A 27,871-nucleotide genomic window follows, 5' to 3' on the forward strand; every position below is an offset into this window, starting at 1 on the left:
TTTTTTTTTTTTTTTTTTGAGACAAAGTCTCATTCTGTCACCCAGGCTGGAGTGCAGTGGCACGATCTCAGGTCACTGCAATTTCCGCCTCCCGGGTTCAAGTGGTCTTCCCACCTCAGCCTCCAGAGTTGCTGGGACTACAGACGTACACCACCACGCCTGCAAATTTTTGTATTTTTAGTAGAGACGGGGTTTCCCCATGTTGGCCAGACTGGTCTCGAACTCCTGATCTCAAGTGATCTGCCTGCCTCGGCCGCCCGAAGTGCTGAGATTACAGGCGTGAGCCACCATGCTTGGCCTGGCAGATAACTTTTGAAACCAGGAGTTCGAGACCAACCTGGCCAACATGGCGAAACCCTATCTCTACTGAAAAAAAATGGCAGGGTGTGGCCGGTTGCTGTGGCTCACGCTTCTAATCCCAGCACTTTGGGAGGCCGAGGCGGCAGATCACGAGGTCAGCAGATCGAGGCCATCCTGGCTAACACGGTGAAACCCCATCTATACTAAAAATACAAAAAATTAGGCGGGCATGGTGGCAGACGCCTGTAGTCCCAGCTACTCAGGAGGCTGGGGCAAGAGAATGGTGTGACTCGGGAGGCTGGGGCAAGAGAATGGTGTGACCCGGGAGGCAGAACTTGCAGTGAGCGGAGACTGCACCACTGCACTCCAGCCTGGGGGACAGAGCAAGACTCCATCTCAAAAAAAAAAAAAAAAAAAGCCAGGTGTGGTAGCTTATATGCCTACAGGCTGAGGCAGGAGAATTACTGAACCCAGGAGGCGGAGGCTGCAGTGAGCCTATCGTGTCACTGCACTGCAGCCTGAGTGACAGAGCAAGACTCAGTCTCAAAAAAAAAAAAATTCTAGGGACCCAAAATAGCCAAAACAATTCTAAAAAAAGAATGAACTTGGAGAACTCATACTTCCTGATTCCAAACCTACTACAGAGTTATCTATAGTAATCAAGACAATGTGATATTAGCATGTGGTCAGACATATAAATCAATGGAACAGAACTGAGTCTAGAAACAGACTCACATTTACAGTCAATCCATTTTCTTTTTTTTCCCCATGTTACTGAGTCCATGCATAACAATCAATTTTCAACAAGAGTACCAAGACAATTAAGTGAGAAAAGAATAGTCTCTTCAACAAATGGTGCTGAACAACTGGATATTTACATGTAAAAGAATAAAGTACTCGGCTAGGCACGGTGGCTCATGCCTGTAATCCCAGCACTCTGGGAGGCCAAATCAGGTGCATCACGAGGTCAGGAGTTCAAGACCAGCCTGACCAACATAGTGAAACCCCATCTCTACCAAAAATACAAAAAATTAGCCAGGCATGGTGACGGGTACCTGTAATCCCAGCTACTCGGGAGACTGAGGCAGGAGAATCGCCTGAACCCAGGAGGCGGAGGCTGCAGTGAGCCAAGATTGTGCCATTGTGCACTCCAGCCTGGGCGACAGTGCGAGACTCTGTCTAAAAAAAAAAAAAAAAAAAGAAGAAGAAAGCTTTTTTAATATATATATATTAAAAAAAAAAAAAAACTCAAAATGTACCAAAGACTTAAATGCAAAAGATAAAACTATAAACTTCTAGAAGAAAATACAGGGGTAAATTTTCATGACCTTGGATTTGGCAACGGTTTCTTAAATATGACACCTATAGCACAAACAAGAAAAGAAAAAAGACACATCGGATTTCATCAGAATTAAAAACATTTGTGCTTCAAAGGACACCAAAAAAGTGAAAAGGCTGGACACAGTGGCTCATGCCTATAATCCCAGTACTTTGGGAGGCCAAGGCAGGAGGATCCCTTGAGGCCAGGAGTTTATGACCAACGCTGGCAACATAGTGAGACCCAATCTCTACTAAAAAAAAAAAAAAAAAAAATTTGTTTAGTTAGCCAGAGGCCAGGCACATTGGCTCACATCTGTAATCCCAGCACTTTGGGAGATGAGGCGAGCAAATTACCTGAGCTCAGGAGTTCGAGACCAGCCTGGGCAACATGGTGAAACCCCATCTCCACAAAAAATACAAAAATTAGCCAGGCATGGTGTATGCCTGTAGTCCTAGCTACTTGGGAGGCTAAGGTGAAAGGATCGCTTGAGCCTGCAAGGGTTAGGCTGCAGTGAGCTATGATTGCACCACTGTACTCCAGCCAGGGTGACAGAGACCCTGTCTCAAAAATAATAATAATAAAAATAAAAATTAGCCAGGTATGAAAAAAAAAATTAGCCAGTTATGGTGGCGCATGAGCCCAGGAGCCCAGCTATGGTGGCGTGAGCCCAGGATTTCAAGGCTGTAATGACCTATGATTCTGCTAATACACTCCAACCAGGGCAACAGAGTGACACCCTATCTTAAAAAATAAGAAGAAGAAATGCAACTGACAAATACATGGAAAGATGTCCACTCAACATCATTAGTCATTAGAGAAATGCAAATCAAAACCACAATGAAGTACTACTTCACACCCACTAGTTTGGCTATAATAATTTTGGAAGACAGATACGTTCGGACAAGGATGTAGAGGAATTAGAATCCTCAAAACACTGCTGGTTGGAATGTAAAATGGTTCAGCCACTTTGGAAAACAGACTGGCAATTCCTCAAAAGGTTAAACAGAGCTACTATATGGCCCAGCAATTCTACTCCTATGAGAAATGAAAACAGCTCCACACAGAACTTGTACACACAAATATTCGTAGCAGCATTATTCATAATAGTCAAAGAGTGGGAACAATCTATATGTCCATCAACATATGAATGGATAAATGGTATATCCAGAAATGAATGGTATTTCCAGACAACAGAATAGTATTTAGCAATAAAAAGAAATGAAGTTTATTTAGAACAAGTGGAAAAAGGAAAAAAAAAAAAGAAGTACTGATACATGCTTACAACATGGATGAACCTTGAATACATTATGCTAAGTGCCAGCGGCAAAAGACCACATATTGGCTGGGCACGGTGGCTAACGCCTGGAATCCCAGCACTTTGGGAGGCTGAGGCAGGCGGATCACAAGGTCAGGAGATCGAGACCATCCTGGCTAACACAGTGAAACCCCATCTCTACTAAAAATACAAAAAATTAGCCGGGTGTGGTGGCGGGCGCCTGTAGTCCCAGCTACTCGGGAGGCTGAGGCAGGAGAATGGCGTGAACCCAGGAGGCGGAGCTTGCAGTGAGCTGAGATCATGCCACTGCACTCCAGCCTGGGCAACAGAGCAAGACTCCGCTCAAAAAAAAAAAACAACACATATTATATGATTCCATTTATATGAAATATGCAGGAAAGGCAAATGGTAGAGACAAAAGTAGATTAGAGGATGCCTAGGGATGAGGGGAATGAGGGTGTTGGTGAGGTGATGACTAAAGTGTATGGTGACCGGGCGCAGTGGCTCACACCTGTAATCCCAGCACTTTGGGAGGCCGTGGTGGACAGATCACCTGAGGTTGGGAGTTCGAGACCAGCCTGGCCATCATGGTGAAACCCCATCTCTACTAAAAATACAAAAATTAGCTGGGCATGGTGGCACATGCCGGTAATCCCAGCTACTTAGGAGACTGAGGCACAAGAATTGCTTGAACCCAGGAGGGAGAGATTGTAGTGAGCTGAGATCTCACCACTGTACTCCAGCCTGAGCAACAGAGAGATACTCCATCTTTAAAAAAAAAGAAAAAAGAAAAAAAAAAACAAAACAGTATATGGGACTCTTTTTGGAGTGAGGAAAAATGTTCTAAAAATTGTTATGGGGCCGGGCGCGATGGCTCATGCCTGTAATCTCAGCACTTTGGGAGGCCGAGGCAGGCGGATCACGAGGTCAGGAGATCGAGACCATCCCGGCTAACACGGTGAAACCCTGTCTCTACTAAAAAAAAAATACAAAAAATTAGCTAGGCATGGTGGTGGGCGCCTGTAGTCCCAGCTACTCAGGAGGCTGAGGCAGAAGAATGGCACGAACCTGGGAGGCGGAGCTTGCAGTCAGCCGAGATCGCGCCACTGCACTCCAGCCTGGGCGACAGAGCAAGACTCCGTCTCAAAAAAAAAAATTGTTATGGTTGGTCAGGTACAGTGGCTCATGCCTGTCATCCCAACACTTTGGGAGGCCGAGGCAGACAGATCACCTGAGGTCAGGAGTTCAAGACCAGCCTGGCCAACATGATGAAACCCCATCTCTACTAAAAACACAAACATTAGCCGGGCGTGGTGGCACGCGCCTGTAATCCTGGCTACTCGGGAGGCTGGGGCAGGAGAATTGCTTCAACCCGGGAGGCAGAGGTTGCAGTGAGCCAAGATCACATCATTGCACTCCAGCCTGGACAACAAGAGCAAAATTCCGTCTAAAAAAAAAAAAAAATTATTATGGTGACGGCTGCACACAGATATGAAAAACCAATTATACATTCTAAATAGTTGACTTGTATGTGAAGCATATCTCCATAAAGCTGATACCTAAAAAAAAAAAAAAAAAATGCTGAGAGACCGGCAAGTATAAATGCTTTATGGTAATTACAGAAGTGAAACAATTCTGAACGTCGATTTATTGTTTGTATGTAGCTACAGTAATTTATTAATAAGTTTATACTCTTCAGGCATCTCTCAACATTAAATACTCATTATAATACTTTATACTTTGAAGTTATGTCCTGTTTGATATTAAAGCTGTTATTAAAATAACAGCTAGTAAGTTTTTTGACTCTTTCCAATAGGATACAATTTTATAAACTGAATTGGTGGTTAGTCACAAGGACCTCACTAAGCAAAGCTTCCTTGCTATATACAGTTATTACATATGATACTTCTTGTTCTTTTTTTTTATTGGCTCTGGAGTTGAAACATATCCTATTTCTAATTTAAGTAGTGTAGACTTATTCTAATGTCATTGGGTATACAATTCATTTTTTCTTCCTTTTTAAATTGTGGTAAGATGTACATAAAATGTGCCACTTCACCATTTTAAGTGTACAATTCAGTGTCATTAAGTACATACATTGTGCAACCATCACCATTATCCAACTTCAGAACTTTTTCATTATCCCAAACTGAAACTCTGTGCCTATTAAACAATAACACCCTATTACACCTTCCCCCAAGCCCCCGGTTAGCTCTCTTCTACTTTCTGTCCCTATGAATTTAGCTATTCTGGTTACCTTCTGTAAGTGGAATCATACATTATTTGTCCTTTTGTATCTGGCTCATTTCATTTAGGATAATATTTTCAATGCTGTAGCATGAATAAGAATTTCATTCCTTCTTAAGGACGGTCAGGTATGGTGGCTCACGCCTGTAATCCCATCACTTTGGGAAGTCGAGGCGGGACGGGTGGATCACCTGAGGTTGGGAGTTTGAGACCAGCCTGGCTAACATGGTGAAACCCCGTCTCTACTAAAAATACAAAACTAGCTAGGCATGGTGGCACACGCCTGTAATCCCAGCTACTCGGAGGCTGAGGCAAGTGAACTGCTTGAACCCAGGAGGTGGAGGTTGCAGTGAGCAGGATCGTGCCACTGCACTCCAGCCTGGGAGACAGAGCAACACTCGGTCTTATGTATATATATACACCATATTTTGTTTATCCATTCATTTATGGATGTATACCTGGATACCTGGTTTGTTTTCACCTTTTTTTTTTTTTTTTTTTTTGAGACAGAGTCTCACTCTCTCACCCAGGCTGGAGTGCAGTGGCACAATCTCGGCTCACTGCAAGCTCTGCCTCCCGGGTTCACGCCATTCTCCTGCCTCAGCCTCCCGAGTAGCTGGGACTACAGGCACCCGCCACCACGCCCGGCTTATATTTTGTATTTTTAGTAGAGACGGAATTTCACTGTGTTAGCCAGGATGGTCTCGATCTCCTGACCTTGTGATCCACCCACCTCGGCCTCCCAAAGTGCTGGGATTATAGGCATGAGCCACAGGGCCTGGCCCACTTTTTTTTTTTTTTTTTTTTTTTTTTTTTTTTTTTTGAGACAGTTTCGCTCTTGTTGCCCAGGCTGGAGTGCAATGGCGTGATCTCGGCTCACTGAAACCTCCACCTCCTGGGTTCAAAAGATTCTTCTGCCTCAGCCTCCCGAGTAGCTGGGATTACAGGCGCACACCACCACACCCAGCTAATTTTTTTTTTTTTTAATTTAGTAGAGATGTGGTTTTACCATATTAGTCAGGCTGGTCTCAAACTCCTGACCTCAGGTGATCCGCCCGCCTCAGCCCCCCAGTGCTGGGATTACAGGCACGAGCCATGTTTTCACCTTTTGACTACTGTAAATAATGCTGCAATGAGCACTGGAGTATAACTATCTGTTTAACTCCCTGCTTAAAATTATTTTGGGTAGGCCGGGAACGGTGGCTCACACCTGTAATCCCAGCACTGTGGGAGGCTGAGGCAGGCAGATCACAAGGTCAGGAGTTTGAGACCAGCCTGGTCAATATGGTGAAACACCATCTCTACTAAAAATACAAAAAATTACCCAAGTGTGGTGGCGCATGCCTGTAATCCCAGCTACTCGGAAGGCTGAGGTGGGAGAATTGCTTGAACCAGAAGGCAGAGGTTGCAATGAACCAAGATCCCGCCACTACACTCCAGCCTGGGTGACAGAACAAGACTCTGTCTCAAAAAAAAAAAAAAAAAAAAAAAAAAAGGTGTTTTGGTTATATACCTAGGAGTGAAATTGCTCTACCTATGATAATTCTATGTTTAACTACTTTTTGAGGAACCACCAAATTGTTTTCCACAGCAGCTGAACCATTTTACATTCCCATGAGTAATGCACAAGGGTTCCAACATCTCCACATCTTGGCTATTTTCTGTTTTTAATACCAGCCATCCTAACAGGTATGAAGTATCTCATTGTATGCAATGTATTTTTCATTTATTATTTGTAAATAGAAATCCACCTTGTAGTGATTTCTATAATTATGTGGCGCAGCCACCTGAGACACCAAAAATACTTAAATACCAATAAAATAGGGTACAAAGATTTTAAGTCAACTCAATTTTGAAAAAGGTATCAAAGATGACAAAGAATGAAGATATAATACAAAAACTTGTCACTGAATTATAAATTACCTTGGGCAGTATGGCCATTTTCACGATATTGATTCTTCCTATCCATGAGCATGGAATGTTCTTCCATTTGTTTGTATCCTCTTTTATTTCATTGAGCAGTGGTTTGTAGTTCTCCTTGAAGAGGTCCTTCACGTCCCTTGTAAGTTGGATTCCTAGGTATTTTATTCTCTTTGAAGCAATTGTGAATGGGAGTTCACTCATGACTTGGCTCTCTGTTTTTCTGTTATTGGTGTATAAGAATGCTTGTGATTTTTGTGCATTGATTTTGTATCCTGAGACTTTGCTGAAGTTGCTTATCAGCTTAAGGAGATTTTGGGCTGAGACAATGGGGTTTTCTAGATATACAATCATGTCGTCTGCAAACAGGGACAATTTGACTTCCTCTTTTCCTAATTGAATAGCCTTTATTTCCTTCTCCTGCCTAATTGCCCTGGCCACAACTTCCAACACTATGTTGAATAGGAGTGGTGAGAAAGGGCATCCCTGTCTTGTGCCAGTTTTCAAAGGGAATGCTTCCAGTTTTTGCCCATTCAGTATGATATTGGCTGTGGGTTTGTCACAGATAGCTCTTATTATTTTGAGATACATCCCATCAATACCTAATTTATTGAGCGTTTTTAGCATGAAGGGTTGTCGAATTTTGTCAAAGGCCTTTTCTGCATCTATTGAGATAATCATGTGGTTTTTGTCTTTGGTTCTGTTTATATGCTGGATTACATTTATTGATTTGCATATATTGAACCAGCCTTGCATCCCAGGGATGAAGCCCACTTGATCATGGTGGATAAGCTTTTTGATGTGCTGCTGGATTCGGTTTGCCAGTATTTTATTGAGGATTTCTGCATCAATGTTCACCAAGGATATTGGTCTAAAATTCTCTTTTTTGGTTGTGTCTCTGCCTGGCTTTGGTATCAGGATGATGCTGGCCTCATAAAATGAGTTAGGGAGGATTCCCTCTTTTTCCATTGATTGGAATAGTTTCAGAAGGAATGGTACCAGTTCCTCCTTGTACCTCTGGTAGAATTTGGCTGTGAATCCATCTGGTCCTGGACTCTTTTTGGTTGGTAAGCTGTTGATTATTGCCACAATTTCAGATCCTGTTATTGGTCTATTCAGAGATTCAACTTCTTCCCGGTTTAGTCTTGGGAGAGTGTATGTGTCGAGGAATTTATCCATTTCTTCTAGATTTTCTAGTTTATTTGCGTAGAGGTGTTTGTAGTATTCTCTGATGGTAGTTTGTATTTCTGTGGGATCGGTGGTGATATCCCCTTTATCATTTTTTATTGCATCTATTTGATTCTTCTCTTTTTTTCTTTATTAGTCTTGCTAGTGGTCTATCAATTTTGTTGATCCTTTCAAAAAACCAGCTCCTGGATTCATTAATTTTTTGAAGGGTTTTTTGTGTCTCTATTTCCTTCCAAGGTAATTTATAGATTCAATGCCATCCCCATCAAGCTACCAATGACTTTCTTCACAGAATTGGAAAAAACTACTTTAAAGTTCATATGGAACCAAAAAAGAGCCCGCGTCGCCAAGGCAATCCTAAGCCAAAAGAACAAAGCTGGAGGCATCACACTACCTGACTTCAAACTATATTACAAGGCTACAGTAACCAAAATAGCATGGTACTGGTACCAAAACAGAGATATAGATCAATGGAACAGAACAGAGCCCTCAGAAATAACGCCGCATATCTACAACTATCTGATCTTTGACAAACCTGAGAAAAACAAGCAATGGGGAAAGGATTCCCTATTTAATAAATGGTGCTGGGAAAACTGGCTAGCCATGTGTAGAAAGCTGACACTGGATCCCTTCCTTACACCTTATACAAAAATTAATTCAAGATGGATTAAAGATTTAAACGTTAGACCTAAAACCATAAAAACCCTAGAAGAAAACCTAGGCATTACCATTCAGGACATAGGCATGGGCAAGGACTTCATGTCTAAAACACCAAAAGCAATGGCAACAAAAGCCAAAATTGACAAATGGGATCTAATTAAACTAAAGAGCTTCTGCACAGCAAAAGAAACTACCATCAGAGTGAACAGGCAACCTACAAAATGGGAGAAAATTTTCGCAACCTACTTATCTGACAAAGGGCTAATATCCAAAATCTACAATGAACTCAAACAAATTTACAAGAAAAAAACTAACAACCCCATCAAAAAGTGGGCAAAGGATATGAACAGACACTTCTCAAAAGAAGACATTTATGCAGCCAAAAGACAAATGAAAAAATGCTCATCATCACTGGCCATCTGAGAAATGCAAATCAAAACCACAATGAGATACCATCTCACACCAGTTAGAATGGCAATCATTAAAAAGTCTGGAAACAACAGGTGCTGGAGAGGATGTGGAGAAATAGGAACACTTTTACACTGTTGGTGGGACTGTAAACTAGTTCAACCATTGTGGAAGTCAGTGTGGCGATTCCTCAGGGATCTAGAACTAGAAATACCATTTGACCCAGCCATCCCATTACTGGGTATATACCCAAAGGACTATAAATCATGCTGCTATAAAGGCACATGCACACGTATGTTTATTGCAGCACTATTCACAATAGCAAAGACTTGGAACCAACCCAAATGTCCAACAATGATAGACTGGATTAAGAAAATGTGGCACATATACACCATGGAATACTATGCAGCCATAAAAAATGATGAGTTCATGTCCTTTGTAGGGACATGGATGAAATTGGAAACCATCATTCTCAGTAAACTATCGCAAGGACAAAAAACCAAACACCACATGTTCTCACTCATAGATGGGAATTGAACAATGAGAACACATGGACACAGGAAGGGGAACATCACACTCTGGGGACTGTTGTGGGGTGGGGGGAGGGATAGCATTAGGAGATATACCTAATGCTAAATGACGAGTTAATGGGTGCAGCACACCAGCATGGCACATGTATACATATGTAACTAACCTGCACATTGTGCACATGTACCCTAAAACTTAAAGTATAATAAAAAAAGAAAAAAAACTTGTAAACTTTTACTCATTTGAGGCTAATTTCTAAAATCTTAAAGTGTTGTGTAAATAAAAATTGTTTCAAAGCAGGTTACTGCTTTGTGATTTACAGAGATGACAGTGAAACAAACCTGAAATAAAGCTTTTAAAAACACATTTGTCCCTGGAAGATTGTTGTCACTGTCCTCATCTTAAAGATAAGAAAATCTAGGCCGGGCGCGGTGGCTCACGCCTGTAATCCCAGCACTTTGGGAGGCCGAGGCGGGCGGATCACGAGGTCAGGAGATCGAGACCATCCTGGCTAACACGGTGAAACCCCGTCTCTACTAAAAATACAAAAAATTAGCCGGGCGTGGTAGCGGGCGCCTGTAGTCCCAGCTACTCGGGAGGCTGAGGCAGGAGAATGGCGTGAACCCGGGAGGCGGAGCTTGCAGTGAGCCGAGATCGCGCCACTGCACTCCAGCCTGGGCGACAGAGCGAGACTCCGTCTCAAAAAAAAAAAAAAAAAAAAAAAAAAAAAAAGAAAATCTGAGATCAAACAGGTTTGAGAATTTGTCCAAGACCACAAAGCAAACCTGTGGCAGAGTTTAGAAAATAATTTCTGATTTCCCAAAAACCCATGATGTAATGTGCAATAAATCAAGGGAAACCCAGAAAAGCCCTTGTTACTCTTTTAGCATGAATACACTTAGGGAGATTGCCCAGTGCACTGAAGCTTGTAACCTCCCACAGCAATGACCGTTAATTAACTCCTTCCCTGCCGTGACTTGAATACTGGGCCAGACCAGATACAACTCAGAACTAGTTTTGTGTGTGTGTGATCTAATAACACTAAGATCCTAACTTGGCCTCTCAAATGGTTTCATTGTTTTGTTAAATTTTAGTTGTTCAAAAGTAGGCTAATTCTACTGTTAAATTGACAAAGCATATGTTGAAGCAACCAAGGAAACTGTAATTGCTTCTTAACACTCTTGCGTAGATCAGATGTAGAACGTGTTATTTTGGCCAGGAGCAGTAGCTCATGCCTGTAATCCTAGCACTGTGGGAGGCCAAGGCAGGAGGATTACTTGAGGCCAGGAGTTCAAGACCAGCCTGGGCAACACAGGGAGACCCCGTCTCTATAAAACACTTAAAATTAGTAAGGCATGGTGGCACATGCCCGTAGTCCCAGCTACTTGGGAGGCCCAGGTGGGAGGATACCTTGAGCTTGGGAGGTTGGGGTTGCAGTGAGCCCTGATTGTGCCACTACACCCCAGCCTGGGTGACAGAGCGAGATCCTGACTTAAAAAAAAAAAAAAAGGTGTGATGATCTTGGATCACCAAATCTGTGAGGGGAGGGACAGTCTCCAACTTGTTTCCTGCTCGGTCCTTATTGCGTACTCTTGGAGAAGTTTATTGCAAACTCTTGGAGAAGGTTTACTATTACTAAATGATAAATCCTGACACAGCAAGTAGAGCCAATGAAGCTGCTCTCCTGACCTCAGTCTCTGCTGGGATCCTTTCCTTTAAAGCTACAACCCACACACTAAACAAGAATATAGTTACTGGGTTTTTCCTTTTTCTTTTTTTTTTTTTTTTTTTTGAGACGGAGTTCGCTCTGTCGCCCGGGCTGGAGTGCAGTGGCATGATCTTGGCTCACTGCAACCTCCGCCTCCCAGGTTCAAGCGATTCTCCCTGCCTCAGCCTCCCAAGTAGCTGGGACTACAGACGCCCGCCACCACGCCCGGCTAATTTTTGTATTTTTAGTAGAGACGGGGTTTCGCCATGTTGGCCAGGCTGGTCTCGAACTCCTGACCTCAGGTGATCCACCCGCCTCGGCCTCCCAAAGTGCTGGGACTACAGGCGTGACCCACCACGCCCGGCCAGGTTTTTCGTTTTCAAAAATGAGGTAGGGTGTCTATTTTGCCCAGGCTGGTCTCGAACTCGTGGATTCAAGCGATATTTCCTCCTCAGCCTCCAGAGTAGCTGGTATAGACTATAGGGGCCCACTGCCCCAGCCGGCAAGATAATTATTTACTCTCACCAAATTTGATTCAATCGTTTCGGCCAAGTTTTTAAAAATAGGAATATTCCCAGGGACCATGTTTGAAGAAATACAAACTCAAGTAAGCAGAGGTGAAATGACCTGAGAGATTTGCTTTAATACACTTCGGCAAAGAAAGAAAAAAGGTATGGATGAAACTTTGTGACAAACACAACTGTTAAATGTAGGTGATGGCATATAGGGATTCATCTCACCTTTCCTCTTTTGTCTATGCTTAAAAGTTTTCACAGTAACTTTTCAAAAAAATTATTATTTCCAAACAAACTTACTGTCCTATCAATTAAACACAAGTCACTGGATGAGAACGCTATTGTCTTCGAAGCCAAAACTGGTGAAGGGTCTTAAGCAAAGGCGAGGGATCCTCTAGCAGGGCCGACAGCGCGCACGTTTCCTTCAAGGCTGGATCTGACAAATCACTCGGTGCGCTCTAGGGCTCGCAGGACCGCGGAGCTCAATTTGGAAGTGGCGCACGCGGGCTCACGCCGGTGTCTCAGGGAAACGCTAGAAACGCGGCTACAGAGCTCCCAATCCCAGCCTGCGGTCGGCTTGGCTCCGGCGCGACACCCGGCTCCCTGCCACCCCTCTAGACCTCTGGAGACCTCCTGCACCACTCCCCAGGGCCCCGCCCACAGCCTACCTTCCAAGTCCTCGTCCTCCTCCGACTCGCTGTCCCCTTTGGTGTCTGCGACACGGTCCGGGCCGGGTTCTGGCGGGGGGTGGCCCAGGCTCTGGCGTGGGGTGGCGGCGGGCAGGACTGAGGCTGGGGCGCGGGCCTCGCGCAGGCGGGTGAAGTACTCCACTGCGAATTCGACGAGGTCAGGCGGCTGCTGTCGCAGCACCTCCACCGTGTAGCCCTGCAGCAGCTCCGTGAGCCCCGGCGGGATCTGGATGTGGCTCATGCCGGCGGCGGCCGAAGGGATAGACGGGTTGGGCCGCCGGCGGCCACTGTCTCCGCGCTCACTCACGCTGGCCTTTCGCTCCGCGCCCGCGAGGTCTCTTCGCGCACGGCCCCGGCTCACGTCGCGCCGCTCTTTGGCCGGCTCTGCGTTTCCGGGCCGCGCAACCCTACGCTACCACGGCCGACCTGGCACCGCCGCCGCTGTCACTGGGCAGCCGCCGCCGCCGCGGGGACCGACGGGCAGGCGAGCTGGACGGGCGGGGCAGGCGTCCTGGTTGTGACGCACGCCACCGCGGGCGTGCGCGTCCCCGCTTAGCACCGACCCTCAGTGCGCTTGCGCCACTAGATGACCCGCCCCCTCGGGCTGTCGGGGGGTCGAGGCAGTGGAGGGTTCGTGATGCCAGCTCACGGAGGGAATCCAGGGAATTAGGTAATGAACGGTCTACCCATGAAGGGGACCGATTAGTGCCTCTCGCCTGGTCCTGAAGACCTTTAAATTATTCTTTCAGCTGATGCCAAGAGCCTCTTTTTGGCCAGCACTTACTAAGCACCAGAGACACAGCGAGAAGCAGAAGCATACGAGCACATCAGCGTGATTCTGCTGTGATGAAGGGCAAGAGAGGGCTCACTTTCCGGGGTGACATTCAAGCTAGCCCCGAGGCCTGAGCAGGACCCGCCCAGGGGAAGATCTGGAGGAAAGCCATCTGAACATACAACAAGAGCAAAGGCCTGGTGGAGTCAGGACCACCTTGGCTGCCAGGTGGAATGGTGGAATAACTCAGGAGTCTGTCAGGTCTCTGAGATGTCAAACGGGGAAGGCCTTGTAGGAAGTAGGCGTTTGAATGAGATCATAATTTGAGAGCCACAGACAGAAAAATAAATTTGAAAGAGTTCACTCAGCCAAATGTGTACAGTGAGAAAGGGAAATAAGGCCAAAAGCAGCAAAGACCTCTGTGCCTGTTCCTCCTGGAGCACTTTCACCAGGGTCCCCAGATCTAGGTCTGCCCATTCCTCTCCCCACATTCTACACTGGGCCCTAGGTCAACACTGCTTGATGAAGTTGAGCAGACCACAGGCATTGTTATCCTTTGCCCCTGGGAAGATGGTATAGGTGAACTGTAGAGGCCAGACTATTTCCCAAATTGCCCTCCTCCTCCTACCAAACTGGAAGGGTATTGAAAAAGGTGGAGACCTTCCTGGGATGTCCAGTCTACAGCCTACATGCTAACCAAAGGCCCACTGGGCATAGAGCAGAGTCCCCCTCTCCTTACAGGCCTAGCCAGGAAGAGAGTAGCTGTAGGTTTGGGAACCTGAGGGCATTTGGGATGCTTAAACACCGCCTGGTAATTACTCAGTATTAATTAAAATCCTCCCTATCACCTCCCATACAGGCTTGGCACACACCCAGGAGCTCAATGCTGCTGGGAGCTGAGCAGCTGGGAGCAAGGAGCCCTCATCCCCACTGATGAAGAGGCCAGCCCAGGCTCTAGGCTAAGCGGGCCTGTGATTATAAACAGCAGTGTCTCCCTGGACAAGTTTCTTGACCCCTGAGAAGAATGTTAGACCATCAACTTTGTGAGGGGAGAGGCAGTCTCCAACTTTTTTCCTGCTCAGTCCTTATTGCATACTCTTGGAGAAGGTCTACTGACTTGTTCTCAGATGCCCCACGGCTCAGCCAACCACCCATCCAGCAGAGCATTCAAAAGGCATCCTGGAAGGAATGAGGGCCACCGTTCTGCCAGGCCCCTATTTTTTTTTTAGAGGAGTCTCACTCTGTCACCCAGGCTGGAGTGCAATGGCACGACCTCTGCTCACTGCAAGCTCTGCCTCCCAGGTTCAAGCGATTCTCCTGTCTCAGCCTCCCAAGTAGCTGGTACTACAGGCGTGCACCACCACACCCAGCAAATTTTTTCTATTTTTAGTAGAGATGGGGTTTCTCCATGTTGGCCAGGATGGTCTCAATCTCTTGACCTCGTGATCCACCCGCCTCAGCCTTCCAAAGTGCTGGGATTACAGGCGTGAGCCACCGCACCTGGCTTTTTTTTTTTTCTTTTAGATGGAGTCTTCCTTTTGTCGCCCAAGATGGAGTGCAATGGCACAATCTCAGCTCACTGCAACCTCCACCTCCCAGGTTCAAGCAATTCTCCTGCATCAGCCTCCTGTGTAGCTGGGATTATAGGCGCCTGCCACCATGCCCAGTTAATTTTTGTATTTTCAGTAGAGACGGGGTTTTGCCATGTTGGCCAGGATGGTCTTGAACTCCTGACCTAGGGATCTGCCTGCCTTAGCCTCCCAAAGTGATGGGATTACAGATGTGAGCCACTGCACCTGGCCATTTTGTTTGTTTGGGTTTGTTTGTTTTTGAGATGGAGTCTTGCTCTGTTGCCCAGGCTGGAGTGCAGTGGCATGATCTCGGCTCATTGCAAGCTCCAACTCCCGGGTTCATGCCATTCTCCTGCCTCAGCCTCCAGAGTAGCTGGGACTACAGGCGTGCGCCACCATGCCCAGCTAATTTTTTGTATTTTTTAGTAGAGACGGGGTTTCACCATGTTAGCCAGGATGGTCTGGATCTCCTGACCTCATGATCCGCCTGCCTTGGCCTCCCAAAGTGCTGGGATTACAGGCGTGAGCCACCGCGCCTGGCCTGTTTGTTTTTTTGAGACACAGTCTTACTCTGTTGCCCAGGCTGGAGTGCAGTGACGCGATCTCGGCTCACTGCAACCTGCACCTCCCAGGTTCAAGCGATTCTCGTGTCTCAGCCTCCCAAGTAGCTGGGATTATAGGTGCGCACCACCACGCCCGGCTTATTTTTTGTATTTTTAGTGCAGATGGGGTTTCACCATATTGGCCAGGCTGGTCTTGAACTCCTGACCTCAGGTGATCCGCCCACCTCAGCTTCCCAAAGTGCTGGGATTACCGGCATGAGTCACCACGCCCGGCCAAGAAAGACCCATATTTTGTTTTGTTTTCTTTTTTGAGATGGAGTCTTGCTCTGTCGCTCAGGCTGGAGTGCAGTGGCGCAATCTCTGCTCACTGCAACCTCCACCTCCTGGGTTCAAGCCATTCTCCTGCCTCAGCCTCCCGAGTAGCTGGGACTACAGGCGCACACCACCACGCCTGGCTAATTTTTGTATTTTTAGTACAGACAGGGCCAGACTGGTCACGAACTCCTGACCTCAGGCGATCCACCCGCCTCAGCCTTCCAAAGTGCTGGAATTATAGGCGTGAGCCACCACACCTGGCCACCAGACCCCTATTAACTTCAGTAGGGATGGCACCAGGTTCTAGAGGCCAAAAGAGATCCAGAGCCAGCAAACAAGACTTAGGTTTGATTGAGGGGAATTTGCATACAGAGCAGTCCAGTGGAGGTGGGCTAGATAGGAGAACTGCCCCACCTGCAGAAAGTATGCAGTATATATAGCATTTTCACTTAACACCCTCCCCCTAACAACTTTGATTTAACCCAAAACAAAGGGGCTCAATCCCCTGTACATCCACAGGACAGAATGGGGGCTCAGATATTCCTCATGGGTAAGTAATGAATCTCTGGCTTGTCCTTACTTGGAACTCCTAACACATTCAGGTGCATCTGCCATACAGGGTCATTCTCAGAGTATGCTTAAGTTATTGCTGTCAGGTGCAGCTACCATACACAGGTGTGTCTGCCATATAGCCACAGAAAGCAGGAGTCCTACAGCTGCTCCTCATGGGTCTCCATAGACTAGTCTTAGAGCAAGGATGGGCAGCCAGCCTCCAGGTTTAACCTGGCACTCTCCCCCAGCACTTGGTCCCCAGAGCAGGGGTCCATCTCTCCCACTTCTGGTCAACCCTTCAGTAACAAGTAGAGCCCCCAGGGTCTTCATGAATGTCTAGTTGAACTGGCTAAAGAAAAGGGCCCTGTAACAGGACAGAACACCAGGAGCCTGAACCCCGCATCTTCTACCCTTATCCTGCATTTATCCTGCCTGCATTCAAGCCTGTCCAGCTGCACCACTGGAGGTTACCATGGCAACTAAACCCAGAGGCAGCCCGTAACTGAGATACAGCTGCCAAGAGCAACTGATGGTGGAAAAGGCCAACAGCAGAGACTCTTAGAAGGAAGAGAAGTACACAGGAGGAGGCCCCAGAACCCTGAGGGTGCTACACTCAAATCTAATCCTACTCACAACTCAGCAGGCAGTCAACGTCTTGCACAAACTGCCATATCACCAACCAGAGGCATAGATATGGACACAATGGGGCCAATTTGCAGAGATGTTTGCAACTATGGATGCAGAGTAGCACAGGTGGGACACATGTTGTTTAGCCCAAAAGCAACGGGTCTTGGTGAAAACGAAAATGGGTAGGGTACCATTGCTGTTTCCAATAAAACAATGAATTTTGTGTGCTCTTGATAGGTTTGTTATTCAAACGTTTCTGCCTGTCTCTCCAAGATGAAGAGAGGGGCCTAAACTTCCCTGAACTCCTCTGAAGGCCTGCTCTTGGCTCAGATCCTCCAGCTTAAATACCTTATGCCCTCTGCATACTTGCAGGACTCAGGTCCAGCAGGAAAACCTCCCTCTTACTTGATCAAGGGACCACTTTTCTAAGCCATTCCAGTCCCCCACCCATTTCCTGGGATCCGCTGGTCACCTGACCACCTCTACATGCCAGGCCCTCCTGGATTTAGTACTCCCAGCTCACTTAGTTCCTACAAGCAACAGTTTCTATGTTGCCTTAGAAGTGTTCATGAGCCTTTAGTTGGCAAGAGAGATTGAGGAAGTGGGCTATGTTTTCTCAGCCCTTACCCAAGCTGTCTTTCAGCCTCTACTGTGGCTCCTCCAGCGAGGCCATTGCCTTTTGCCCAGGAAATCTAATCTGTTTTAACAAGTGCCCATGCTCCAGGGAGCAGTTAGCTCCCAGGCCACGTTTGTGTACCTGTGAGCCATCCCCATGCCTGAGACACTATGTCCTGAGAAAATGTCAGTCTCTGCAGTGGACCCAGGGTCTGCATCTGAGACACCTCAGGGCAAGGACAGAACCTAGAAAGCACAGGGAAGCTGGCTAGAAAATCACAGGTCTGCATGCTTACCATAGCAGAGAAAGCAGAAAAGGGACCCCTCAGGGACACCTGGCCCTGGGGCCTTCCCAGTGCTGTCAGGACTCTGTGTGCCACTCCTGATCTGACTCACAGGCCAAGTACCTAAGCTTGGACCAGGTGGTACAGACAGGTCTCCTGGAGCCTGGATCAAGCCTCTGATAGCATCACAAGTCTTTCTTCAGGAGACCCAGACAATCCCCACTTTATTATCAATTTGCCAATGACCTTTGCAGATCAGTTTACCCTGTCTGAGCCTTGGCATCCGCATCTGAAAGTGGAAGTCAAAATCCCTACTCAGAGGCTTGGTGCAGTGGCTCATGCCTGTAATCGCAGCACTTTGGGAGGCCAAGGCAGGCAGATCACCTGAGGTCAGGAGTTTGAGACCAGCTTGGCCAACATGGTAAAACCCCATCTCTACCAAAAAATACAAAAATTAAGGCCAGGTGTAGTGGCTCACACCTGTAATCCCAACACTTTGGGAGGCCGAGGTGGGTGGGTGACTTGAGGTCAGGAGTTCAGGACCAGCCTGGCCAAAATGGTGAAACCCCATCTCTACTAAAAATACAAAAATTAGCTGGGCGTGGTGGTATGCACCTGTAATCTCAGCTACTCGGGAGGCTGAGGCAGGAGAATCACTTGAACCTGGAAGGCAGAGGTTGCAGTGAGCCAAGATCCAGCATCGTGCCACTGCACTCTGGCCTGGGTGAAAGAGGGAGACTCCATCTCAGAAAAAAAAAAAAAAAAAATCCCTACCCATTAAACATTGAGTTACAAGGGGATAAAGAAATAAGAGAATAAACTTATAAGGAGGTCACAAAAGATGTAAGGGGTTCCAGCCTCAAAAGGCTGTAAGGAGGCTGGGCACGGTGGCTCATGCCTATAATCCCAGCACTTTGGGAGGCTGAGGCAGGCGGATCGCCTGAGGTCAGGAGTTCGTGACCAGCCTGGCCCCGTCCGTACTGAAAATACAAAAATTAGCCACGCGTGGTGGTGGGCACCTGTAGTCCCAGCTACTCGGGAGGCTGAGGCAGGAGAATCACTTGAACCCAAGAGGCGGAGGTTGCAGTGAGCTGAGATCGCTCCACTGCCTCCAGCCTGGGTGACAGAGCAAGACTCTGTCTCAAAAAAAAAAAAAAAAAAAAAAAAAAGGGTGTAGGGAAACAACTGTGGGGTAGAGATAGTATGACTTTATAGCTGAAATGGTGCTACTGTGCTTTTAACAATCACTGTTGCAACAACCTGTGCTCCTTCCCTCACCTTTGGCCCAGTTATATGCTTCTTGATGCCTGGGTGAGGCTTTTATCACCAATTGGTTGTTTAAAAAAATCACTGTCTGGCTCCCAGTTGTGACTGTCTGTGAAAGAGAAATTGCTAGGGAGGCCCCAATTTTCCCCTACTCCTTACCCCTGTCAGGAAGAGAAGAGATATATCAGGAACAGGTGGCATTTCAAAGTGCATCATAAAAAGGAAGCACCAGCCAGGAGGGAGTTACTCAACATCTGCTCTGCTCCCGTCACAAATATGCCTCCAGGGGCTTCCCTATTTGACTTAACATCTATTGAACACCCAAAGGACTAAAATAATCTACCATCACTAACATCAAAGAACCAAAATACTCCATTTTAAAATGGAAAATTTTTCAAAGGGCAAATTATCCAGAGGCACAGACTGTAAAAGTGATCCTAAGCCATGGGAATGGCTGGCATTTGGCTGAAATGCAAATACATTTACAGGGGCTTCTAGGCAAAAGCTGAGGTTTTTGAATAGTCTCAGCCGGGTGTGGTGGCTCACACCTGTAATCCTAGCACTTTGGGAGGCTGAGGCGGGTGGATCACTTGAGGTCAGGAGTTCAACACCAGCTTGACCAACATGAGGAAACCCCATCTCTACAAAAAATACAAAAATTAGCTGAGCGTGGTGGCAGGTGCCTGTAGACCCAGAGGCTGAGGTAGGAGAATCTTTTGAACCCGGGAGGTGGAGGTTGCAGTGAGCTGAGATCATGCCACTGCACTCCAGTCTGGGTGACAGAGCAAGACTCCATCTCAAAAAAAAAAAAATTTAAATTTAAAATTTAGAACAGTCTCAGGACTGGGTGATATCAAGAAGAGCTTCAGGCTGAACACAGTGGTGCATGCCTGTAATCCCAGCACTTAGGAGGCTGAGGCAGGAGCCCAGGAGTTCAAGACCAGCCTGGGCAACATAGGAAGACTCCATCTCTACAAAAAATAAATTTAAAAAATTAGCTGGGCATAGTAACACATGCCTGTGGTCCCAGCTACTCAGGAGGCTGAGGTGGGAAGATCACGTGGGCCCAGGAGGTCAAGGCTTCAGTGAGCCATGACCATGCCACTCCACTCCAGCCTAAGTAACAGAGTGGACCCTATCTCAAAAAAATTTTTTCTAATAAAATAAGATTTAAAAAGAAGAGCTTCAGGAGACACATATATGGCCATCTTCAAATCAATGAGATATTAAACAAAGACATCCTGCAGCGTTAGAGGAAGCAGGCTTAACATTTAATTAACCTTGCCAGACAGAGGATACACAATTTTCATCTTTAAAAACTGTTCATCCTTGGCCACATAGTGAGACATCATCTCTACAGATTTTTTTTTAATAGCCAGGCACAGCAGTACACTACAGGTGTACTGTACAAGTGTCTATAGTTCCACCTTCTTGGGAGGTGGAGGTGGGAGGATCATTTGAGCCCAGCAATGAGCTGAGCTCTGATCTCACCACTGCACTCTAGCCTGGCCGACAAAGTGAGACCCTGTCTCTAAAAAATTTAATTAACAAAAAATAAATTTTTTTTTGAGATGGAATCTCGCTCTGACACCCAGCATGGAGTGCAGTAAGGCGATCTTGGCTCACTGCAACCTCTGCCTCCCAGGTTCAAGTGATTCTCCTGCCTCAGCCTCCCGAGTAGCTGGGACTACAGGCATGCCCCACCATGCCTGGCTAATTTTTGTATTTTGAGTAGAGATGGGGTTTCACCATGTTGGCCAGGCTGGTCTTGAACTCCTGACCTCAAGTGATCCACCCGCCTCGGCCTCCCAAAATGCTAGGATTATAGGCGTGAGCCACTGTGCCCGGCCAAAAATGTTATTTTCTCCTCGGCCATAATTCCTATCTGGTCATTTAGAAACATATTCCAAGCTATAAAGCCTCCTTCTTTAAAGTCCCAAGTCTTCAACTTCCTGCTGGGTTGACACAGCCCCAACTCCCAGATAGGGGTATGTCCCTGCCCTTCTTACCAGGTCTTATTCTGTTGCCCAGGCTGGAGTGCAGTGATGCACACTCGGCTCACTGTGGCCTCAACTTCTTGGGCTCAAGTGATCCTCCTACCTTAGCGTCCTGAGTAGCTGGGACTACAGGCACACACCACCATGTCTGACTAATTTTTTAATTTTAAAAAAATTTTGTGTACAGACAGAGTCTTACTATATTGCTCAGGCTGGTCTTGAACTCCTGGACTCAAGTGATCCTCCTTCCTTGGCTTCCCAACGTGTTGGGATTACAAGCGTGGCATGATCCAGTGCGCCCAGCTTTTTTTTTTTTTTTTTTTTTTTTTTTTAACAGTTCAAAACTAGAGACAGAGAGAGTGATGGTTCTAAAGCCAAAGTCCAGGAGTCTCTATGCAGCTGCAGTGAGACAGGAAGTGCCAGTGGAACTGTAACTGTAACTGTGACCACCAGATGGGACAATGCCAGAAAAGCCCAGCTCCAGTAGCTTCAGCAAGCTCTCCCCTCCACCAGAAAGTAATAATCTAGCTTATGACTCTCCAACTCCCTCACCTTTTCTGGACACACCTGGATAGCATAATCTGCCTGATTAGTAAAGTTAAGCTAGCTACCTCAGATCGCACAGCAACTCCAAAGCCCACATGAAAACCCGAGATTGCTTTTGTCCTTTTAGAACAACTGACTCTCCATCTGTTAGCTCAGACACCCATGGTGCTCAGGGAAGAGAGGGGAATAAATGAAGGGATGGGTTGCAGGCTGGGCCTTGGGAGGGCCTGCCTGCCAGGCTTGCATTGAGGCCTGTGTGAACAATTACCAGTCGGGTCACACCACCCCACACACCCTCCCTAGAGCAGCCGGGGCTAGGGCAGTCAGAGAAGGCAGAGCCAGCCAAAACTTCCTCCTCCTCCACCTCCTCCTGCTGGATCCCCAGCCTAAGGTTCCCAGGGAAGAATACTGGATCCCTGAAAGCCTCCACCAAGGCCACAGGCTGCCTGCTGAAATGTCCCAGAATCAAAAGAAGAAAATATAACACAATGCAAAAATTAGAAACAACGTTTATTGTTTATTGTTAAAATAGTGAGCTCTCATGAGAAAAGAGTATGTAAAAAGGGCCTTCCTACACCCTGGGCTTTCTCACTTATCCCAGCAGACTGGGACTGTCCTCACTGTGTAGGAGGGAAAGTTCTCCACCTGCTCCCAGAAAATTAGGCTACTCCAGTTTTACTTTTGATTACTTGCACGCGTAAAAAAAAAAAAAAAAAAAAAATCAAAATCCAACGATTAACAGTCTATCTCCTCCTAGGCATATATGCTCAATCCACTTGGACACAGAGGTGGGCCTCAAGTCCATATCCACATGTACAGCCCAGGATTAGATGGCACCCTGGAAATCAAATGGGTATTCCTGGCTAGGGACTGAAGAAGATCTCAGCTCCTGGTGATCTGGTTGAAAATATGCACAGTGCCTCCAGTGAGAACCTGAGATTCTCTCTTTAATGAGGAATACTTTGACTGTGGTAGGACCAGCAGTTAACTGGTAGGCAGCATTCTTGCCACAGGTAGTATCTGGTCTGGAAGCTACTTGTTCCATTTCCAAATCCTTTTAAGATCCCTTAAATTGATAAGAATGAATTCAAGTTTCAAAATGACACACTAAGTTATACACGGTGCAGGATGTCATTAAGGCAACAGTCTCACCAAGTCCATGCACAGGGCTCGGATCTCACCATTCCCCTCCCCTTGCCCTCCAAGACTGCTTAGTTCTGCCTACTACTCCTTCTCCTCAACGACAGCTTCCAGCATCCAGAAGTGAACTTGAGCAGCCTTCAGCCTCACAAGTTGGGGGTGGCCCAATTAAGGAACTTCATGGCAACTTCAAAGCCAAGGAAACAGGCCTAAGAAGGGGTTGGGAGGAAGAAAAAAGCCAGCAGGAATAACTATTCATAGACTATTCAAAGCACTATGCTTTGCTGGCCCTGTCAGGACCAGAGCCCCTCCCTAACCCCACACCCACTCCACATCAAGGATGCAAGCTCTACTCTCTCATTTTTAAGAGAAGAAGAAAATTTATATTCCACAACTGCCCACTTCTTTTTTTTTTTTTTTTTTTTTTTTTTTTTTTTTTTTTTGAGATGGAGTTTTGCTCTTGTCACCCAGGTTGAAGTGCAATGGTACAATCTCGGCTCACTGCAATCTCTGCCTCCCGGGTTAAAGTAATTCTCCTGCCTCAGCCTCCTGAGTAGCTGGGATTACAGGCACCCGCCACCATGCCCAGCTAATTTTTGTATTTTTAGTAGAGGCGGTGTTTCCCCATGTTGGCCAAGCTGGTCTCAAACTCCTGACCTCAGATGATCCACCTGCCTTAGCCTCCCAAAGTGCCGGGATTACAGGCACTAGCCACCATGCCTGACCTCACAACTGCCCACTTCTAATGGCCAGGTCAGGAAATCAAAGCCCCTCACCTCAGAGATCCCCAAAGGCAAATCCTCCTGACAGCTTTCAAGGAAGGGAGCAAATAAGGAATGCTCTGGCTGAAGATAGGGCTTTGGGAAAACTGAGACCCCAGTCCTATCCCAGGAACAAGCAAAAGTCAAACCACATGCACCCTGCCCTGAGCCCCAGAGGGAAAGCACAGCCCTGCCAGCTACTCACCGCATTGGCTGGGAAGGCTCGGATCATCACTGCATTGAACCCTTTGTACAAGGATGTGACTCCTTCATCCCGGATCAGCTCCCTCAGCACATCTCTGAAACCATTAGGATATTTCCCAGGAGGTGCTGTGGGGCAGAACCCAATTTTTAAGGCTTCAGGAAGGAGAAACTAGCAGTTAAGTCTTCCTGAAGGGTCAGGACTAGCACAGGGAAAGGACACCTTGCAGGTCATGTGGGACCAGTCCATAGACAACAGTTCACCTTGGGACAAATGCACAAATGCCTGAATTACTTGTGCCAAGGGAATAGAAAAGAGGGAAGAAGAATGAAACAGCCCTTCTGTTCATGTGGGGGAGGAAGAGTGGACTTGACTTCTTATCACACTTACCTTGTGTTTAGGCTGTCATTAAAATGAATCTAGGGTTCCTAGAATGCAAATGACTGTGAGGGAGAATATTGGTCAGGCAGATGCTAGGTGCTGCCATGGAGAGTGAGTATCCCTAGGGCCTTATGAGCTTTGCACCCCAGGATTAGCCAGTGCTGGGGACCCACTCTCCCCCTGTCCACCCCACTACCTTCCACTCACCAGTCTGGAATCGAGACTTGAGCACATCTGGGGGGATTGCCACAGCCCAGTTGAAGATCCCTGCAATGCCCCCAGCCACCAAGATCCGAGGGGCACTGAGCTCACTGACCCTGTATAACGCCAACCACAGCCCCAGTTAGACAAAGGCTGTGAGAGTGGCATTCAGACTATCCTGCCTGTGGCAGACAGGGCAGTTACAGACAGGCAGAAACTGGTTGGAGGGAGGAGGTATAAGGCCAGTGCTGCTGGCACTCCTTGGAGGAGGTTTCATGCACCTGTTTCAAATATTTGCTCCACTGGCTGAGGCACAGAGTAAGAAGAGCTAGCTGGACCTCAGCAGCCACAAGAGGAAAGCAGACATGGAGCCAGGAACAACAACTACTTCTGCTTTCAGATTCACCCACAGGAGAGGGCAACGCACCCATGACTGGGGAAAGTGGCTTCCAAGTTATATTTTCCTCACCTCTTTCCCTCCGGAGTGAAGATATTTTTCAGCCATTCATATGTCATGAAATACATTCCACTAGCTGGGACATCTGTTAGTGGCAAGAAAGAGGTGAATTAAAGTACATAAACTCTTTGCCAAGCATGGTGGTACACACCTGTAATCTCAGCAATTTAGGAGATTGAGGCAGGGGGATTGCTTGAGGCCAGGAGGTCCGCGCTTGGCCTGAATTATTAGTAAAATTGTTTTTTAATTGGGTGACCAGATTTGGTTCAATTTATTTGCTTTCTAAACATTAGCCTATGGTAGTAATTTATGTAGACTAAAAAAGCATTAAAAAGAAAAAAATGCCAGGCATGGTAGCTCATAACTGTAATCCGAGCACTTTGGGAGGCCGAGGCAGGCACATCACCTGAGGCCAGGAATTTAAGACCAGTCTGGCCAATATGGCGAAAGCCTCGTCTCTACTAAAAATATAAAAATGGGCTGGGCATAGTGGCTCATGCCTTTAATCCCAGCACTTTGGGAGGCTGAGGCGGGCGGATCACGAGGTCAGGAGTTTGAGACCAGCCTGACCAACATGGTGAAACCCCGTCTCTACTAAAAATATAAAAATTAGCCAGGCGTGGTGGCGGGCACCTGTAATCCCAGCTACTCAGGAGGCTGAGGCAAGAGAATGGCTTGAACCTGGGAGGTGGAGGTTGCAGTGAGCTGAGACTGCGCCACTGCACTCCAGCCTGGCTGACAGAGTGAGACTCCATCTCAAAAAAAAAAAAAAAAAACAAAAATACAAAAATGGCCAAGCATGGTGGCTCACACCTGTAATCCCAGCACTTTGGGAGTCCGAGGTGGGCGGATCACGAGGTCAAGAGATTGAGACTATCCTGGCCAACATGGTGAAACGCTGTCTCTACCAAAAATTAGCCGGGCATGGTGGTGCATGCCTGTAGTCCCAGCTACTCAGGAGACTGAGGCAGGAGAATCGCTTGAATCCAGGAGGTGGAGGTTGCAGTGAGCTGAGATCGAGTCACTGCACTCCAGCCTGGTGACAGAGCAAGACTCCATCTCAAAAAAAAATAATAATAATACAAAAAATACAAAAATTAGCCAGGCCTGGTGGCACATGCCTGTAATCCCAGCTACTCAGGAGGCTGAGGCACAGGAATCACTTGAACCCAGAAGGTGGAGGTTGCAGTAAACCAAGATCACACTAATGCACTCCTGGCTGGGCAACAGAGCAAGACTCTGTCTCAAAAAAAAAAGAAAAAGAATATAGTATTATTATTATTATTACTTTACATTTTTTTATTTTTTTTTTGAGACGGAGTCTCGCTCTCTCGCCCAGGCTGGAGTGCAATGGTGCAATCTCGGCTCACTGCAACCTCTGCCTCCTGGGTTCAAGCAATTCTCCTGCCTCAGCCACCTGAGTAGCTGGGATGCATGAGCCACCACGCCCGGCTAATTTTTGTATTTTTAGTAGAGATGGGGTTTCACCATATTGGTCAGGCTGGTCTTGAACTCCTGACCTCGTGATCCGCCCGCCTCGGCCTCCCAAAGTGCTGGGATTACAGGCGTGAGCCACCACGCCCAGCTATTATTATTTTAATAGAGACAGGGTATCACTATTTCACCCAGGCTGGTCTCAAACTCCTGGGCTCAAGTGATCCTCTCAACTCAGCCTCCCAAAGTGCTGAGATTACAAGTGTGAGCCACCATACCCGGCCCCCACAGATTTCTTGAATGTAGAAAAGCCAAGCTTGGCACTAGACCCTTCAGGGATTCCTGAGAAGTTCCTTAGCAGCCACATCCTATTTGCAACAATCACTTTGCAGCTATGGGATGCTGCTCTGGGCCAAGCACTGGTGTAAGTGAGTACAAACACACATGATATAATTTCATTAAAGTTCCCTCAGCTGGGCTTAGTGGCTCACGCCTATAATCCTAGCACTTTGGGAGACCAAGGCAGCTGGATCATCTGAGGTCAGGAGTTCGAGACCAGCCTGGCCAACATAGTGAAACCCTATCTCTGCTAAAAGTACAAAAATTAGCCAGGCATGGTGGCACACACCTGTAACCCCAGCTACTCAGGAGGCAGAGGCAGGAGAGTCACTTGAACCCAGGAAGTGGAGGTTGCAGTGAGCTGAGATTGCACCACTGCATTCCAGCCTGGGTGACAGAGCAAGACTCTGTCTCAAAAAATAATAATAATAAGGCCGGGTGCGGTGGCTCACACCACTAATCCCGGCACCTTGGGAGGCTGAGGCAGGTGCATCACCTGAGGTCAGGAGTTTGAGACCAGCCCGGCTAACATGGTGAAACCCCATCTCTACTAAAAATACAAAAAAAATAGCCAGACATGGTGGCATGTGCTTGTAATCCCAGCTACTTGGGAGGCTGAGGGAGGAGAATTGCTTGAACCTGGGAGGCAGAGGTTGCAGTAAGCCAAGACTGTGCCATTGCACTCCAGCCTGGGCAACAGGAGTGAAACTCCATCTCAAAAAATAAAATAAAAATAAGTAAAAAAATAAATAAGGTTTTCTCTCAGTGTGAAAGTCCATGTGGGCAAGTGACATGCCCACAGTTATAAGCACAGTTGTTGTATCTGGCCTTCCTCTAAGCTGCCAGCTCAGGACAAGAGTGAGACTGTCTCTGCCTTTCCTACTGCCACTAAAACAGGACATACTTCTCAAAACCAGGGAGATCACCACTGTCCCCAAGTCACACTTTCTTCCCACTCCTCCCTCCAGAGATGATTTCTATCTACTTGCCACTCCCCTCCAACTGTGATGCCATGACTTCTACCCCTGCAGACACTTGGGAAAGACGGAAGGTCCCCTCATCCTAATCTACGTCCATGCTAGCCAGGG

The 27,871-nt window shown here is 46.9% G+C and overlaps 3 protein-coding genes and 1 long non-coding RNA gene across 8 annotated transcripts in view; 2 read left to right on the top strand and 2 right to left on the bottom strand.

Moving 5' to 3' along the window:
- The window catches only part of PRKAR2A (protein kinase cAMP-dependent type II regulatory subunit alpha), a 110,953-nt gene extending 97,654 nt beyond the window's left edge, over positions 1 to 13,299 (bottom strand). For 3 of the 5 annotated variants that reach the window (XM_016939862.2, XM_016939863.3, XM_016939861.2), the window contains exon 1: positions 12,740 to 13,289. In XM_016939862.2, coding sequence (XP_016795351.1) covers positions 12,740 to 13,001 — 262 coding nt within the window. In that variant the 5' untranslated portion in view covers positions 13,002 to 13,289. 5 annotated transcript variants of the gene reach the window in all.
- Positions 13,300 to 13,326: 27 nt separating this feature from the next.
- LOC134809443 (uncharacterized) lies at positions 13,327 to 13,899 on the top strand. Its single transcript, XR_010155196.1, has 2 exons — positions 13,327 to 13,430; positions 13,510 to 13,899. It is a non-coding gene; the product is annotated as an uncharacterized LOC134809443 (long non-coding RNA).
- A 657-nt stretch (positions 13,900 to 14,556) lies between these two features.
- Positions 14,557 to 17,383, top strand: LOC104005558 (putative uncharacterized protein FLJ38264). The gene is made up of 2 exons (XM_063806302.1): positions 14,557 to 14,575; positions 15,886 to 17,383. Exons 1-2 carry the CDS (start codon positions 14,557 to 14,559, stop codon positions 16,419 to 16,421), a joined length of 555 nt encoding a protein of 184 aa, XP_063662372.1. The 3' UTR covers positions 16,422 to 17,383.
- A 4,978-nt stretch (positions 17,384 to 22,361) lies between these two features.
- The window catches only part of SLC25A20 (solute carrier family 25 member 20), a 42,110-nt gene continuing 36,600 nt past the window's right edge, over positions 22,362 to 27,871 (bottom strand). Inside the window, exons 6-9 of the mRNA XM_516446.9 lie at positions 25,023 to 25,095; positions 24,560 to 24,669; positions 23,975 to 24,099; positions 22,362 to 23,217 (exon numbers count right to left, since the gene is read on the bottom strand). Of these exons, the coding sequence (XP_516446.3) occupies positions 23,155 to 23,217; positions 23,975 to 24,099; positions 24,560 to 24,669; positions 25,023 to 25,095 (371 nt within the window). The 3' untranslated portion in view covers positions 22,362 to 23,154. The remainder of the gene's footprint in view (positions 23,218 to 23,974; positions 24,100 to 24,559; positions 24,670 to 25,022; positions 25,096 to 27,871) is intronic.

This window comes from Pan troglodytes, chromosome 2 (genome assembly GCF_028858775.2).
Source record: "Pan troglodytes isolate AG18354 chromosome 2, NHGRI_mPanTro3-v2.0_pri, whole genome shotgun sequence".
Lineage (NCBI taxonomy): Eukaryota > Metazoa > Chordata > Mammalia > Primates > Hominidae > Pan > Pan troglodytes.